At 40.6% G+C, this 18593-nt stretch overlaps 1 protein-coding gene and 1 long non-coding RNA gene across 5 annotated transcripts in view; one reads left to right on the forward strand and one right to left on the reverse strand.

The window, feature by feature from the left end:
- Positions 1-18593, reverse strand: part of nrg2b (neuregulin 2b) — a 66588-nt gene that overhangs the window by 27434 nt on the left and 20561 nt on the right. For all 4 annotated transcript variants that reach the window (XM_008419831.3, XM_008419828.3, XM_008419830.3 and 1 more), the window contains exons 2-4: positions 10726-10888; positions 9726-9844; positions 8360-8483 (exon numbers count right to left, since the gene is read on the reverse strand). In XM_008419831.3, the coding sequence (XP_008418053.1) occupies positions 8360-8483; positions 9726-9844; positions 10726-10888 (406 nt within the window). The remainder of the gene's footprint in view (positions 1-8359; positions 8484-9725; positions 9845-10725; positions 10889-18593) is intronic.
- LOC145553091 (uncharacterized) overlaps positions 10808-18593 on the forward strand; it is a 29912-nt gene continuing 22126 nt past the window's right edge. The window contains exon 1 of the long non-coding RNA XR_014089282.1: positions 10808-10938. This is a non-coding gene — a long non-coding RNA (uncharacterized LOC145553091). The remainder of the gene's footprint in view (positions 10939-18593) is intronic.

Consider the following 18593-nt stretch of genomic DNA (forward strand, 5'->3'; position numbering starts at 1 on the left):
GAGTTCTTGGCCATGAATAATAACAGGAGTTTACATGCAGCTGCAGAAAGTGCTGTTCTGTTTCTGGATGGGTGGCGAGCTGTCAGCGAATAGTGCAAGTGGGGGTGTGCGAGTCGGCCATTCTCTCCCTGGCATCAGCTATCAAACTCACAGCGCCGAAACTAACAAGCAGGGCTCCTCACTGCATCTCAAGAAACAGTTGATTGATTCAAGTACATGCAGGGAAACACCCAGGATTTATTTACTTATTCATTTTTTTTGCTAACTTACGTCTCCTCACAATTGGACATCACATACTCGTTTTTCACACATGCTATGCACTGTTCACCTTTTTAGTCATACCAGCAGTCATATGTCTTTGATCGACAAGGTTTGTGTTTTTTAACCTCCACTGGTTGAAGCAGGGGGAATTTAGTGCCAATTGTAGCTGTGCTGTTGTTTTTGTTGGGACATAAATACAGATACAAATCAAAAATCATCACGAACGTTGCGCTGTAACACCTGTCATAGCTCTCACCCCGCTTTGCATAATTGGTTTGATCAATTTCCCTGCTGCAACTGATACTGAGGCGCCTTTTTTTTCTTCTTTGTACCACAGCGGAGTGAAAGACGGGCACGCTTTAGAGGATCTGATCCGACTGCAGCACACATTACCCCCTGGATGGATCACAACAATTGACTGGAGTACTTCTGATACTGTTGATGTGGCACTATTCCAGCAATGATGACAGAGGCTCTTCGGCAACTCCATCCAGCCCCCGGCAGTAATAACCCGTGCCGTATTTATTCCATTGATGTAGTGCCTGGTCAACACATTTATCCAGATTAAAATGCAAGGACCTTCCTCTTGCCCTTTTGCATAAACTGACTGGGTATCCTTCGCTCCACTTTCTCACCAATAAAGAGAGAACTTGCATTTTGAATCAATTACAGCAAAAACCCTCAGTAGAGCCCACTCAGCAATTTCCCAGAGAGATATAAATAGAGCAGAGAGAAAGAGGTGAAGCAGCCCTGTTCGCTCTCTCTCTCTCTTTAGTCTTTCTTTATCTGCCTAAACCTTCTTCCTAGTTTCCCTCCTAACAGTTTATAAGAGAAAATGAGCAGAAAGCACATCAAAGTAAAGCACATTTTTTTCGTTGGACAACACGAAGGCAAACTCTTCGGTTACCGTCAATTGATTAAAGCCTCATTAATCTCAACATAAACGTGCGCACCAACATTATATTGAGGCATCAATATTGGCCTGAACTAATAAGGTTTGTGTATTGGATTTAAAGGGAGTTTAATGACCCACTGGGACATTTGAGAGGAAATGTGATATTTTAACTGGATAGTTGGAAATCCGTTCGATGGATTATTTACGTCATCAAGTCAAAGCAGCTTCTTATTTTAGGATTTGACCAGCATGAACAAATATCTGATAATGTGTTTTATTGATATAGTTTGGATAGTCTTGAAGACATTGTCCTCCATCACTGCAAGCTGACATTTGCTTTAAAATTAATATTTGCCTTAAAAACACACAAGAGGCAGGTCAAAGTAAAACACTTCCATCTCGTTCCAAAACACACAAGAACCTGCCGCTAAGCACCCTGGGAAATAGTTACCACTCCATGGCTACCTTAAAAAAAACCTTATTTACTCAACTCTTGGCGATATGAGAAACTGAATAATACTATAATACAACTTACAACTGTAAGTTCATCTTCCACAAACGTTCAGAATCAATAACTCGTCAGATTTATTTGACTCGAAAAGTAAAAGTTGGTAGACAACTAAATGCTCTTTTCCACAAACACCACAACTCATCTCTGCTACAAGGGATTTCCTCTAGTAATGGTTATGTGGTACCAGCACCTTTCTTTGAACCGACTTGGTTGCGGTTCTAAGCGTGCTGAATCTGGCTGAAAATGAAACATCAGGAACTGCTGGTCACCGGTTAGCTTGGTGGTGAGGTCACGTAACAAAACTGCATCATGTTTTCTTGACATTTTCTTTTTCAAGTAAGACAAAAAGCCACATACTGTTCAACATATGTCACATACAGATACATACGCTACTTTTCGGACTCTGGGGTCGCCCTGCTATCAGGCAAACCCCAGAGTCAGAAAAGTAGTGCGACGTAATCTGTATGTGACAAACATATATTGAACAGTATGTTTCATCAACATTGGCGGAATATCGACAAAGCTCTGCACACATTTGTGATGGAAACGCAGCTTTAATCCATTTACAAGGCCAGGTATCCTGCGTTCGCAATAATGTTACGCTAAAAGCTAGCATATGCACTGTGTATATTTGAACCGTCACTTCTCTCTTGTGACGTCTGGTGGGGAGTACGTCACTTTTATTCAGCCACCTCTGAGGTGGTGGAAATGATTGAGAGAATATCTGGAAATGGGCAAGCGTTGAATTTAGCGGTGAAGCAAACGTCGACTAAAACGAGAGTTTCCTGGAGCAGTTTGCAGGTCTTTACGTGCTTTTTACTAGATGTTGGCAAGGCAACGGGTTCTGCTGACATGGCTTTAGCTGTCACTCCCTCTCTCTGCCTGGATCACTGTCAAACCTCTGCTAGGACAAAGCTAATCTAGAATCACCAGAGGAAGAGAGCAGGGCTAACTCCAGTGATGTCAGTCCAAATCAGGAAAACTCTTCCCAATCTGAGCAACGCTTCTACAAAACTCCACATCTGCATGAACGTGAAGGGACGTTAAGTCGGTGGAACCCATTAACAAGCTCTTCTCCACTTTCACCTGGGTTTTAAACACAATATCTTTCTGTATCGCCTGTCCTCCAATTTCACCTACAGAGTGCGTTTTGCTGTACAGCAATAATTTGCCCTTTAGGGAAGAGGATATTAGATGTTTTCCCAGATGGATAGGTTGTGGAGCGTGTGGGGAGGGGGGGAATAAAACAGCTTACAAAATACACCCTCAAGTTTCAGAGCCATCATAAATTTCTGCGGCCTGCCAGTGCCATGCGCTGGAATGATTTGCAGCAGCTGTGCAGATTCATGAGAGACAGAACAAGAGGGAGAGTTAGGGTCTACATATCTCTGAAGTGAACAAGCCGCACTGACAGTCTACAGACAGCAGTCTTATTTACATCCTGTTATCCAGCGACCCCGGCAGACGGGCCAACAAAGGATGACAGAGCCGAAAACCCCCCCAAAAAACCCCTGCAGGTTTCTGACCGTGCAACATGCTGAGCACAGAGCGGAGTCGTATGCGATTGTGCACGTCCCCCCCCCCTCGAGTCCCCGCAAGGCTGTAACGTGCAGCACCGTAACGTCTGGGTGTCAACCCTTTCAAACTAAGTTTTCTGCTTGTCAGCACCACGAGAATAAATCCTGAATTATCCTTCAGCAGTGTCCGCAAGGTATATCAGATGGGAGGTGGAGAGAACGGCAGCGATTGAAGGAGGGAAACGTGGGACGGAAACGGAGAGAGAGCGAGAGAGAAGGAGGCAACAAAGCGCAGGTACGAGACATCTACAGCGGATCTGAGGATGAGTTTCTCTCAGATGTGTTCAGTTGTACGGGGAGAATTATAATAAAGCTTTTGATCACACAGGACTTTACATACCATCTGTTCTCCACACAGTCAGGGGAAGGAAATGCTACACGTCTTCCAAAGAATCCAGCTTGGAATTTAAAGATTATGGCTCTGCTGCCTTATCCAAGAAGTAAAAAAAACAGAAAGGCATCTATCTGTCTGTCTGTCTGTACATTTTGTTTAAGTATGCTACTGGTTTGATATTTTTGAAGCCTTTTCTCACACGTTTCCTGTTTATGCCTCATAATACACAATCCTGGAAGAAATTCTTAATCTACGATTGTTGAAACAGTCAAGGAAAAACACCATACACCCATACTTCCTAGAGGAAGTAAGAAAGGAAGTAGCAGCTAGGTGTTGCTAATCCCATGCAGTGGTTAACTAATCATTAGCAAGCGCCGGCAGCGCCACAAAAGCAGGCATGTTGGTAGTTAGCATGGTGCTAAACTTCACAATATGTAGCCCTCAGCGAGATTGTTGAATGTTAAACTGTAGGGAAGTACAATGAGAAAAAGACTGAAAAGGGATTCCTTGTAAGCAAAGATGTGCAGATTTTTGCTAATGAGCTAATTTTTCACTTAGTGCTTTAGCATTTTTGCTAACTTTAAAAATGTTTAGGGCTTCCTCTAAATTTAAATTTCTGGATAAATTAAATAGCCCAATTTACTTTGCTGTTTTATACAGTTTCAGTTTAATAAAGTTTGACATCTTGTGTTGAAGTTTTGATTATATCTTTTAAGAATTATTCAACTAGCTAAATGCTTATGTTCATGCTCTTATTTTGGAGAGTCAAGACTTTTCACGCAGCAGTTCCTTTTCCTGTCCTTGTGTTTTCTTTTTTTCCACCAATAATTTATGTTAAATAAAACACAAATAGGATAAAAATAAAACCTGGACAGTAGAGAGAGCAACATACAATATCTAAGGCCAATATAGAAAATATAAATGATAATGTCCTGTTGAAATGCAAAAAAAAAAAGACCATTTTGAAATTCTTAATATATTTCAGGTTTGTTTTTATTAGTTTTAGATTGACACGCATATATTGTAATGTCAGTAATTGGTTTTCGCTGTGATTACGCATGATAGTTTTTCAGTTTATTGCTTTGTCTTCTTTTGGAGAAATACTTTTTCTTTTCTGTGTAAAACTTCGATCTAAGTCGGCGGTGAATCATATAATACTCAGTTAATGAACACTTTTGCACTTGCTGCTCTAAACACTTACAAGTCTGATGGCTGCTTCCTGGGAAGACGCCTCCTACTCAGACAAAGTGATGTGTTTAATGTTCGCGGTTTTGTTTCCACACAAGGAGGACCGGATCACTCACCAGTGCAGGAACTATGAGGATCTGACAGGAAAGTCTCCGTGTCAAGGCTCCAGGTTAGGTCCGATAGTTTGCCTCGTATTTTTAGGATATCAAATTTATAATTGAAAATGAAGTTAATGGACTGGGAACTAATTTGAGTGTCTTAACTCTTAAATTTAGGTGCAGAATTGACTCTAAAATAGGTTTTACATGTAATTTAATGATCCGTGGGCTTATTAGCCAATCTGCAGCTCCAAAATATAACGCCTAAAGTTATTCATGTGACTAAGCTATCGAGGTTGTGAAATAATTGACGAAAGTAGTAAGTAAAAAAATATCTCAAATTTGTAAGTGACACCATCAGACGAGGAAGAATGACAAAAAAATACAAAATTTGTTGTTGTGTAATGTCTTGGTATTTTGATGTACTACCTCCAAAAGTACTATTTAACAACTACATTTTAGAAGTGTTAGACATAAACACGTTGGTTGTCGTGATCTTGTGGTATTTAACGGCCTGGAAAGGTTTTCAAAGTTTCATACAGTCTGATTGTTTCAGGAATAAAAACCAATTGTTGCTCTTTACATTTTTTCCCTATTTCAGAAACGTAAAGTTGTACGCAGTACGATAGTTATGTTGCACTACCTGTCTGTTTCCCTTGTCCAACCTGATTGATTACCATTTTCTGAAAAGCATTTTTGACTACAGAAAATTCATAATCCATTTGAACTATTGTTGTTTCGATTGTTTTGTGTTTTTTTCTGGATATCTGAAATGTCTCCCAGTTCCAGTGCTAATTGTTGTTTAGAAATTAAAGGTTTTGTTTAATTATTGAGAAGGTGCACTCACAATGTTATTATTATTATTATTATATTTGATAGAAATGGTCTCAAAATGGGCAATATTATCGTTAATCGCAATAACTTCTGCAACAATTTATCGGTTGTCAAAACGCGTTATTGTGACAGGCCTAAATTTGCTTTTAAACGATCGCACATTTTTCTATTGTACACACGTTTGGTAAATGATGGCTGTCGTGAGTGCAATGAACAAAAAAAAATTGAATATGCTGTGCTTTCCCCCCCCAAAATACATCAGAAATTTGCTTTTGACAAACGTCACGTGTGCCAAGACAAATAAAAAGACAGACTCATCAAACCTGTGCTTAGCTTACATTGAAAAAAACAACAACACTTTTAATTTGGACTTCTCGTCGTTGTCCAACAGACACAGTCCAGGCTTCATTAAGTAACTGAGTAACTCACAGGTGTGGCTCAACTCTCAGTTAAACGTGAAGGAGCGAATCATCTGACAGCCTCCCGCTCTGTCCTCTGCGCTGCCCTCGGCTCGCAGAGTGGCTCATGGTTACAAGCCAGCAGAGAGAGCAGCTAACACTCCGTGTCAGCGGGACGTCCTGTTTAACTTTTCATTGCTTCACTGAGCAGAGTAGCGCTATAGAGCGTTTACTGTAATGTTACCCGCTTCCTGTGACCTGACACGGACCTGCTGGGATCCCTTAGAGCAGAACAGCTCCAGTACCTGATATATATATATATATATATATACACACTCACCACCACAGGTGTAAATGTCATACAAATGATTTTTATTTCTTTAAGAATCACTTTTTGAATGAACCATTCAAAGGACTGCGAGTACAAATCTGACCTTATTGAGGACTTTTCCTAAAAATTCAAGCACATTAGATGAGCTCCTCAGCAACAAGCACCAAAAACACAATTTCTTTTTAAAAAGACCAGAGAGCTTATGGCATAATTCTGGTTGGATATTGGACAGCTCTTGTTGCCAGAATTGGTACACGTCATTTAAATTATTTAGCTTTGTAGCTACAATCTTAAGTCCACAAATGTTCAACAGAGTTGAAGTAGCTTCAAGTCCTTTGTAAAACAAAAGCCGCTAGCAACACCAGTGTCACTGTCCACAGCGATGGTAGTTTAGCATTTGCTTTAAAGCTGGGCTATTTAATCAATATTGTTGCTTATTTTAATTGTACGCAGTTCTTTAAATGTCCTGTGAGTAAATATATTTGCCCATTTAACCGTAGCGACTGGAACTTTCAATCTGTGGCAAGATATTTTCGCAATTTACCATCTGTTAAAAGCATCGCCCCTCAGATTAATTTCACTCCCTGCTACAGAGGGGGTGAAATGACCGTGATAACCCGATATCGGCTGGAAAGCCCAATGTCTCCCCTTTCTGAATTTTCAAATAGCGCAAAGTGTGGAGGAATTACAGTACTGCACATTTGGTCGGATTGCCATTGCTCCGTTTACGACTTATAGGGTTAACTTTTATTTTTTTAAATGCTCTAGCGGTACATATTATCTAAAACTGTCACTATGATGTGACTGTTTGTTTTGAGACAGATAACCTGTGAAAGGCTACTGTTACCGTCTGAAGAAATGCTCCGCTCCTAGTCAAAAACAACCAATCAGAGCCAGGAGAAGGGTCTTAGTGCTGTTAACCAACCTCATGTGCATGATGCTAAATGTGCTAATGGCGGAGAAACAACTAATTTTTACAGGAAAACCATTTGTCCACCATCATCGGTTGCCATGCTAACTAGCATTAGCATTTTTAATAGGCTTTGTTGTGGTGAGCTAGCTTAGCAAAGAGCAAGAGAGAGATTTTGAGCACCATGTAAAGTTGGGTGATTTACGGCGCCAAGACCCTCCTCCTAGCTCTGATTGGCTGCTTCTAGTTAGAAAATCATTTTTACGGATTATCTGTCACATACTATAATGCCACGACATAATGACAGTTTTAACAAATATGTAAAAAAACATATTTTTATAAAAGCTTTAAAAGTATAAAACAGATTTTTAAAAAAAGCTTCTGAAAAGGCCCTGACCTTTAACCCTTAACTATTGTTCCAGGGAGACTATCATTTACAACGAGCACCAATATTTCTGAAGTGAAGAGAGGTCAATGTCCAACAACAATTACACATGTGAGGTTTAGGTAATGCTTTCTAAAATATTAGTGACGATATATCAGGCCATACCGGGAAAATAAACGTCTTGAATGCATCATTAATACCACATTCATATCTATGACGATTAAATGTTTCACTAAGTCGATCAACCACCATCCAGCATACTGGATGCTAAACGGGAAGATAAAGACTCCATTTCCTAGAATGCTAGACACCAACACTTCTGCAGTGAAGAGCGCTCGAGGCTGCGTTTACGTTTTTTCCATAAGTTTCCCCCTTTCTCTCACTCACTCGCACACAGACACGCTCACACCGCTGCAGCAGGGAACGAAGACTTTTAGACGCGTATGGTATGAACATTTAACCGCTACAGCCATGTGCTGTTAGCCGCCATGAGAGCCCGGTGAGTGGGAGAACCGAGCCACGGTGGCGCCGTTCAACAGCATGAAACGGAGCGCATGGTGGTGCGGCGACCAGCAGACACTGACGGATGAAAGGCAGAGGGGTGGAGAGGCGGAGGAAGTTTAAAAGCAGCACTTACTTGCAGGACAGCTGGTTAAAACCGTGTATAAAGTAACAGTCTCCTCCGTTAGCGCAGTAGGCCCTTTCTGAGTCGTTGCAGCGCCTCACGTGACTCACACCTGGAGATGGGGTGGTGGTGGTCACTGATTGACACAAACAAAGACACAGAGGGCTCTTAGCACTCAACAGCTGTTTAATAATGACACTTTAAAAATACAGCTGAAACTTATTTCACACACTATAATATAAATTAGTGCACGGCGTTTAGTTTCTGATGATAAATCAAACTGAAAATTTTCCGCTTTAGGTCGGCTGGGATTACAAAACGACTCTGTTTGCTAACCTGTTGAAAACGGGAATATTTTAGAGACGTTTCTCTTGTAAGTCAGAAGTTATACATTTAGATTTTTGTGGCTTTAAACAATTTGTCAGGGTTCGTACACGTTTCCCACCGCAAAATTCAAGCATTTTGGAGGAAGGCAGCAAAACGGCGAGATAATTTGAACAGTAGCACCGATTAAAAAACTTGGTTGTTTTTTTTTTTAAGTTTCGGTGAATTCATTTTCACTTTTTGCGCAACATTTTTCAGCACATTTATTCCAGAGTCAATTAATAATTTCAGCTGAAGTTACATTTTTCATGCTGCACTTCTCAAAATAGACGCTGTCATATGGAAATAATTTTATGTACAAATATTGAAGTAACATCTCAAAAGATCAACCAAGAAGTGAAAACGTCAGAAAAAATGTGTCTTCCAAAACGATGCTTAGCAGTTAGCACACCTCAAGAATATTACTATAAAACTTATTCTGGCACTTAGAAATAAATAATTTTGGCAATTATAACAAAGGGAGTAATAACAATCATACAATAAAACACCTCCAGTAAATTTTAAAAAGCAGAATTTCAGCTGTCAGCCAAGACAAGTCAAAAGGTTTCTGGAGAAACTGTTTCTGATCGAGTGAGACAAAGACACATAGGACTACAACTTCAGTGAAATTGTGAGTCTTTAACATTACAGTCAAATTTGCAGCTAAACAATTAACTGAGCAGCTAAAATGAAAGTAACATCCACAGATAGTTCGTGTAAATGTCTGGTAGTCTCTGTACATTTAGTGAAACACATATTTATCCTCAGCTGTCAAGTTTGATTCAATCAAATTCAGGACAATTTGACTCCTGGTATTCACTTTGTATTCTAAATAAAAAGATGCTAACAAGTTCAGCTTCAAAACGCCGATCCGACCCAAACTGATGCATTTTTAGCCCCTGCATTGACAGCTCTCCATTTTCCCTCCGACGTGTTTTACGTCGTATTTTATTCACGCACTGACTCGACATGCAGACAGACGCGCAGAACGAAGCCGCCCGGGTCCGGTGCTTACAGATCTGCACGGTGATTATACTCGTGGCGTTTTCTTGTCCTAACGAGTTTTCAGCCACGCAGGTGTAGTTGCCGGAGTCTTCCAGACGGACACGAGTGATCTGCAACTTTGAATTTTTTCTTGAGAGAGGAAGAAACGGAGACACGCTCAGTTATTCATGGTCACAGTAAAATGAAAAACTGTGTTTTCTTTTCTGGCAACTGGCACATAAACTGGTTGTAGAAAGACTTTGAAATAATCCAGAGAATCATTCATGGAGGAACTATGATCACTATTATTCACCAGTTTCACAGATAAACTGAAAGCCACTGAACACATCGGCTGCGTTCACACAGCAGGTGTTGATGCACATTTCAGATTTCTTTTTTTTTTTTTGCTAAAATCCGACTTTTTGAAAAACTCTTCTGCATGACACTCTCTGCGGACACTCTGACCCCAGTCATATCCGAATTGCCACCACATATGGACGTGGAGCAGACCAGAAAAGGTGAAAAGATCAGAACTGAGACGTTCAGACTGTGGTGAAAAAGTTGAATATTGGTCGCATCTAGGCAAAAAAAAAAGAAAAGTGGATTTAGTTTTCATTTGCCTGCTGTGTGAGCGTAACCATAGTAACTGACGACCACATGACAAACAGTAGGCCTCTGTGAAACAAGCAGCGTCTGCAACACCTGCATAATGTTAGGGAAAAAAAACATCCCAGAATCAGAGAACTTAATCGCTCTTGTTAAAATAACTTAATTCTTGTGCTTTTACAACTTTATTCTGGTAACATTCCGTCTTTATTCTCATAAAATTACGACTTTATTCTCGTAATAAACAAAAAGAATCTCTTAATCTGGCCCTAATACTTCATTATATTATCTTAATGTGACTAACATCCTTCCTTTTTATCGGTAGCAGCTCATCTGGTGGAGGATGAACTCGTACTCGCCAGGTGTCTCTGTTTTCGTTTCCTCCGGATGATATCCAGACTCACTGAACTCACTCAGACACTCACACGTTGGTTTTTATTTTGAGGTCTCTGCCTTTCTGGAGTTCGCGTCCGTCTTTGTACCAGCGGAAGGAAGGGCTGGGGTTCCCCGACGCCTCGCACTTCAAGTACATCTTGCCCCCCTCCAACAGAGACTGGCCTCGCATCGGCCTCAGCTTAGGAGCAGACGCTGGACACGCAAAGACAGAAAACACACACAAGAGGGAGAGGAGGAAACACGTAAGTGGAAAATCAAAGCTTTTGTCGTTGACAAACTAAAGGTTTTCATTGCTCTGTCTTTTTACCAGTGTGTGTGTGTGTGTAAGAAATATTTTAAGCATTAGAACCACTTTTAGAAGAACTTCATATATCGCATCATTTATCATTTATCGCGATAAATTTCTTATAAGAGTTCCGATTTATTATTGTCGTGAAAAAAATCCAATTAAATGATGTCCTTTGTTTCAGCGTTGTTGTTTTTCTCCAGTTTGTTCAGTGAGAGCATCAATAATATCAATACATTTGAAAATATGATTGAATGCGGTTACTATGTGCAGGTTAGTGATATAAATCACACTGTTTTATGTGGCTGGTGTCCTAAATACACGTATCACACACGGGAATTTTGGCAACAATGTTATCTGCGTCTGTGGTAATCTGATTGCTGTGTCATGCAGTTCCCTAAAAACAAAGTAATAAACAGTTCTTATTGTCACTTTTATCGTTATCACGATATTTACCACAAAATATCGTGATAAAACGTAAAGTCTGTCGCCCAGCTCTACTTTCTAACCTTCAAACAAACCTATTAAGGAAAGCTACAAGGCGAACATTTGTCAAAATGTTCTTACTTTCTAGACATGTCCTCATTATTAATAACTAAAAGAAAAAGAGGTAAAAAAAAAACCCAATAAAAAACAGATAAATCTAAATAATTGGGTACAAGGTGAATCCTGGACAGCAGAGATTTTTTTAAATGAAAGAATTGAAGAGACAAGAAATCCCAGCTCAAAAAGTCCGCAGTACATTTTCACAATGGAGCAATCTGTGGATACATAAATACGCTTGCATGTGTGCGTGCACGTGCGTGTGTATGTGCTTCATCTGTCTCCAGAGACTTTTCCTCTTTCTCTCCTCTCCTAAAAAACTACAGCAGACTGCATCACTGACACCAGCGCAGACACCAACATGCAAGAGCTAAAGCGAGGAGACAACCCAGCTCCATCTGCTAACATTTAGCCTCACACACACACACCTCAAAGCACAGGGTTTCATCCACAAGTCTATGTGCACTAATATGGGGCTATCACACACACACACACACACACTGAACAGTGACAGGAAACGGTTAATCAGATGCAAGTTGTATAGGCCCACAGCGCTGCTGCAGCGCTCAGTCCTGCTCAGATGGACGCAGCAGAAACAGAAACACACGCACACACACACACACACACACACACGCACGCACGCACGCACACACACACACACACACACACACACACACACACACTTTGTGCACTTACATTAGAAAGTGTGGGTGAGTGTGTTTCCATTAGGGCTGGAACGATTTATCGGATTAATCAAATCGATTATTGAAATATTAATTTAGTAATCGATTAATCCCTAACTGGAGTAAACAGAGTAAAAAAGGCAATTTGCTGAACAAAACAAAACATGTTCAGAGCAGTAATTAAGGCAAAACTGCACAAAATAAATATGCATAAATGCATAATTACAGACAAAAACACATTTGTCTGTAAATATGTTTTTTATGATAGTTTTACTCAAGTTAGTTTCACTAAAGCAGTGCTATAGTTTTGCATTTTAGGCAATAAGATGTTTAAATTATTGTTTGAAAAAGGAATTGAATTATTTGTTAATTTGCATCTTTGAATGTATTTCAAAAGATTATTAAATGAAAACGCCTGAGTGGTTAAGCGAAAAATCTGCAGAATGTGCCAATTCATCTGATTAATCGATTGTCAAATTAAGTGACGATTAATCTGATTAAATTATTACAAATGTTTGGTTTTATTATTACAGATATTGTCATCATTAGACATCGTGAAGCAGGAAAAAAACAACACTGGAAAGTGCTGTACCAGTAGAACATGTGTCAAAATGGAGTCTATAGTTTATTTTAAAACATTTCAAGCACATGTGAGCCGGTGCGTGTTTTCCTTTCTGGAGCTGAAAGTCTGACAGGAAAATCTGTCAAATAAGTGACGATTTACAACCAGCTGGCGAGCGACTTGGATCAACTTGCATATGCTGACAAAGCTGCTGTGTCCACACAAAAAAAAGAAGACGCTAGCAGCCTTAAGCAATCACTGCTTGATGAAGTGAATGGAAAATTTTACCTCATTTTCTAATTTTCTTTTTCACAAACTAAATTCTGGGAAGTATTGTGTGTGCTTGTAACTCTGGGGGAGCTGCAGAGATCCTGAGCTCAGGTTTAAGACTGCTGACTGTTAGTCATGCGCTTCACAAATCTGGACTTCAGCAATAAAAAAAACCCATAAGTAGACCAATTTAAATTTTCAAAGAAAATCTTATTTAAATAACTTGCAGTTAGTTCACCAAGACTTTCTTAAAGGTGCTTCCTTGAACAAGTTAGGATAGGTAAAAACATTTTTTTTTTTTTTGCACAAAATCATTTTTGGATAGTGAGATTTTATTCTGGTCAGATCTATGAGCTGTTTTCAAGCCTGTTGTCACTTTAAATCCAAACAAGAAACGCAACATTTACACTCGCATGCAAAAATGGCAGCAAACAGGTGCGTAATTATACAACCGAACATCTTTGAAAAGCAGAAGTGGAGCCTCCCGCACAACCAACAGAAATGCTGCAAGTTGGTTTCTGAATGGTAAGCCAACAACAAAACACTTGTCTTTTCCAGCAGCCATTGTATAGCGGTAAAATTAGCTGAACAAATGTGTCAGGGCTCCGCTTGGGTTGCTAGGTAACGGTAACGGCTCGTTTTCCAGACACCAAGAAAACTTATCGCCAAACAAACGTCTGAGCGCTTTTTAAGCATTTGGACTGTTTTTAGAAGCAGTTGAGACTCAAATGAAAGTATAAAAATGTGCAAAAGGTGAATTTCGCATGACAGGTCCCCTTTAACGTGATTACTGATAAAAGACGAAGGAGCAGCAGCAGCACATTGTTGGGATCCAGTGATCACATCTTGTGAGCATTAGTCCTGTCACAGACTCTTACTGCTGATGAATAAATCCACATCACGTCTCAGTAAATCACCTTCGATTCACCACATGCTGACTCGCTCTCCCTCCACGACTCCTCGCCCAGAATGAGTTATGCTGCAGAACAGCAGCTAGTGTCACAGCCATCATCTTTTCTTTTTTTTGCTGAATAATTTGCCAGGTATTTTAGTAGCTTGCAGATGTCACAGACTCAGGACCAGATCCCGTCCAGTGGATCTCCTGCTTGATGCAGATATGAAGTTAAAAAAAAAAATATTTCCACGTATCTAAGCTTTAGACGGGAAGCTGTGTTTCACTTCCTGTTACTTATAGAAGTAAGACAATTTTACAAGCTAAATGATTTTTCAAACTTTCAGATGACTGTTTGACTTTTAGGATACTAGTGGTGGATAAATTGATTATTTGTTAATTACGTACCAGCGAGTGGACCAGCTCTACACCCTCAGCGGGGTCCTGGAGGGTGCATGGGAGTTCGCCCAACCAGTCTACATGTGTTTTGTGGACTTGGAGAAGGCATTCGACCGTGTCCCTCGGGGGGCCCTGTAGGGGGTACTCCGGGAGTATGGGGTACCGGGCCCTTTGATACGGGCTGTCAGGTCCCTGTATGACCGGTGTCAGAGTCTGGTCCGCATTGCCGGCAGTAAGTCGGGCTCGTTTCCGGTGAGAGTTGGACTCCGCCAAGGCTGCCCTTTGTCACCGATTCTGTTCATTACTTTTATGGACAGAATTTCTAGGCGCAGCCGAGGTGTTGAGGGGATCCGTTTTGGTGGCCTTAGAATCGCATCTCTGCTTTTTGCGGATGATGTGGTCCTGTTGGCTTCATCGGAACGTGATCTGCAGCTCTCACTGGAGCGGTTCGCAGCCGAGTGTGAAGCGGCCGGGATGAGGCTCAGTGCCTCCAAATCCGAGGCCATGGTCTTGAGCCGGAAAAGGGTAGAGTGCCTTCTCAGGGTCAGGGGGGTCGTCCTGCCTCAAGTGGAGGAGTTTAAGTATCTGGGGATCTTGTTCACGAATGAGGGAAGAAGGGAACGGGAGATCGACAGGCGGATTGGGGCAGCGTCTACTGTGAAGCGGGCGCTGTACCGGTCCGTCGTGGTGAAGAGAGAGCTGAGCCAAAAAGCGAAGCTCTCGATTTACCGGTCGATCTACGTTCCCACCCTCATCTATGGTCATGAGCTTTGGGTCATGACCGAAAGAACGAGATCACGGGTACAAACAGCCGAAATGGGTTTCCTCCGCAGGGTGGCTGGGCTCTCCCTTAGAGATAGGGTGAGAAGCTTGGTCATCCGGGAGGGACTCAGAGTAGAGCCGCTGCTCCTCCACGTCGAGAGGAGCCAGTTGAGGCTCGGGCATCTGGTAAGGATGCCTCCTGGACGCCTCCCTGGTGAGGTGTTCCGGGCACGTCCCACCGGGAGGAGGCCTCGGGGAAGACCCAGGAGGGATTACGTCTCTCGGCTGGCCTGGGAACGACTTGGGATTCCCCCGGAGGAGCTGGAAGAAGTGGCTGGGGAGAGGGAAGTCTGGGCCTCCCTTCTGAAGCTGCTGCCCCCGCGACCCGACCCCGGATAAGCGGAAGAAAATGGATGGATGGATGTTAATTAAGTAACTTCATTTTTAAAGATATTTGAAGTAGTCCCTTTTGTTTGAAGAACGAAGGGTTAATAGCGTAAATATGGTTAGAAAGAAATTCTATTTTTATTTATTTCGTAAAAGGGGACGATGGATATTAATCAACATGATTACATGATGTAAAGATGCCAGATTTAGCCAAAGAGGCTAATTTCCATTTGTAATTCCCCAGCAGGTTGATGGAAGAGATAAAAAAAAATACTATATATATATATATATATATATATATATATATATATATATATATATATATATATATACACACACCTGCATAACATACATGACTTATGATTTATGACAGATTTCAGTGTGTAGCTTAAAGTAGGGTAATTTACAGTAAGGTTTTATAATAAATATGAAAACAGTCACATTTCTGCTGTGGTATAATCGATAAAGTCCCTTTTAATTCAGGCAGGATCACAAAAAGTCACAATTTGGTACCTTTCATTAAATAAGAACAAAACAAGTGGGTTTTTTTTTTACTTTCTGCAACTATATAACAATTATGTGTCTGTCTATGGACAGATGGATGAATGTGGACACAGTGTTGGTTTGGTTGCTGGACTTGGACTTTAGTCTGTTTTTCTCCAAACCAGAAATGCTCATATTTACCTCGACCTGCTTGTAAAGACTAACTACATTCATGGTGGAGCGAGCTGCATACTTTATCACTTTAAAAACAAATCCTGATGTAAAACGTTGGTTGTCTGCCTCTCATTTTCTGTCATCACTGCAGTTAAATGAAGGACTGCGACGTTCCTTCAAACAGCAGACGTTTGTGATCGCCGAGAGTCCGCCTTTGTTTTGGCGCTGCTTCAGTCGAACATAAACTTTGGTTCTGAACACAAACATTCAGCGTGTTTTCATTTTTAAAATTTTCATTTTACGTAAAATTGACTTTTTTTAAGCTTTATATCGTGTCATAATGCGATTCCCTCGTCACATCATAACACCAGTGTTGCCTCGATTCTTTCATGCATGTCTGAGAAATCCTTTCATCTCCACGGCAACCATTCAGCTGAAAAAAACGCCTGAGAGGACCGAGCGTTCCTGGACTCCCTCACTCAGCTCCTTCAGACTAGCCAGCAGCAATTAGCAAACATTTGATGGAACCACTGAGCTCATAATAATAGCTACTTCTCAGAGCAGCGCTGGTAAAAATGTTGCTGAATGATTAATAGAGGAGCCATGTTGGAGCAATTTCCTTTAGGCGGGGCGGAGCTTCAGAAAGAGCAGGAGCTTCTTAAAGAGACAGAGACCCAATTTCAAGGCGTTAAATTACAAAGTCAAACTCCTTTTAAGTCATATCTGATATAAGAAGCATTTTTATAACAACTGAAGGTAACATGTTACTTGACTGGGCTATGAAATGGCTACCTAATACTGAAATACTTCAAAACAACAATTCAGTAAACCTAAAATACGACAAAAAACTGTCCATACCATTTCAGCTATAAGGTGTCTAAATAACAGACAGCAAAAATATTACTAAGTTGCATTTCATTATTCGTAACATTTTATTGAATATATGGAAACACGTTTTCTACAAAGAGGTTCCTTCAGCGTGTCCCGTGTCTGGCCAGCTGTCTTCTACCAGAGGGACGCGCCGCAAAACCTCAGGTGAGAACCCAATCTGTCCGTCCATCTGTCCACCGTGACATCATTCATCAGCTTTTGTGAGGACTTGTGTGTCCACACTGAGACATAGGACAGTAAACTAGCTTCACATCCAGGGAAGCTGCGTCAGACCAAGGAAGACACTTAAAGGCCCCGTATGAACAAACTGAGCGAGGAGATCGAGGTAGCTAAGAGAAGCTATGTAACTGGTAGCTTTTCAGCAGGAGGATGTAATATTTTTGTGATGTCTCTGCCTTATAGCTGAGAATCTGCTGATCAACATTACTCCATCTTGACTCAGATTCACAACAAGTTCCAACGTTACACCATCATCCCGTTCCTCAAGAAATGCATCAATACGGGCTTAAGCGACAACAAGTGTCTGAGATCATAAAATCCTTTGAGCAACTTAAAGGATTACGGCCATGGCGGCGTGTTACGCCGTAATGGCGGCGTGTTACGCCCATTATAGATTTCTGTCAAAAAAACTGAAATTTTGACATCAATCTCGCAAACTATCTAGGAAAATTACTAAATGAAAAGTAATAATAAGTCGAAATGTCGCAAGAAAAAAAATCTGGGATTTTCAACATTAATCTCAGAAATTTTAGAAAGAACTTGAACATTTCAGGGTTTGATAAGTCAAAAAATTTGCTAGAAAAAGTCAGAAATTTTTAGATTAATCTCCTATAGTTTAGAAAAAAAACTAGGAAATTTCTACATTTCAACTTATGGAACTCAGCAACTGTCAAAAAGTCAAACATTTTTTAGTTGTTTTTTTTTTAATCCTGTAACGTTGAACTGCATGGAATTGGTAAAAGCACAATTAAAAAGCCTTTAAAACAACCAAATATTTAAATTAAAGACAAAAATAAAATACCTCGTCTTCTATTTGGTATGTTTACATCAGACTCCAGAGAAGTTGGCGCCTCACCAGTCACTGATCAGAGTACAGTTAATGAAAACACTTAACTCAAAGTCTTGTAACTTTATGTTCGGCAAAATATACGTTGATATTATCCAGATTTATATGACGCTTCATCAATTATTAACCTAATATCTTACCAAACCTCTTTTGGTCACACAGACTGTAAAAGAGAGTGTCTGGTGAAATGTTGTAACTTTTTACTCCCAGAAAACCGACAAAATTAACCCAAAGCGTTTGTTTAAACTCACATAATAGATCCTGCGTTCTAGTTTCCTTCATAAAGTGCAACAGCTTTGTTGCTCCTTTCTCTTTATTTGTTTCAAAGGCTGCAGAAACAGCTCTGATCCTTTGTTTGTACAGTTTATTGCTCGGCGTCTCGCCCGATTTCAGCTACTCATTCTTCCTGCCACTGGGTGGAGATTCTGAGCGATAAGTCCTGAGATCGTCTGCGTAACCTCGACTTTTACGTTTCTCCTCAGGAGTGACGCCCGTTAGC

Source organism: Poecilia reticulata, chromosome 10 (genome assembly GCF_904066995.2).
Source record: "Poecilia reticulata chromosome 10, P_reticulata-male-v2, whole genome shotgun sequence".
Lineage (NCBI taxonomy): Eukaryota > Metazoa > Chordata > Actinopteri > Cyprinodontiformes > Poeciliidae > Poecilia > Poecilia reticulata.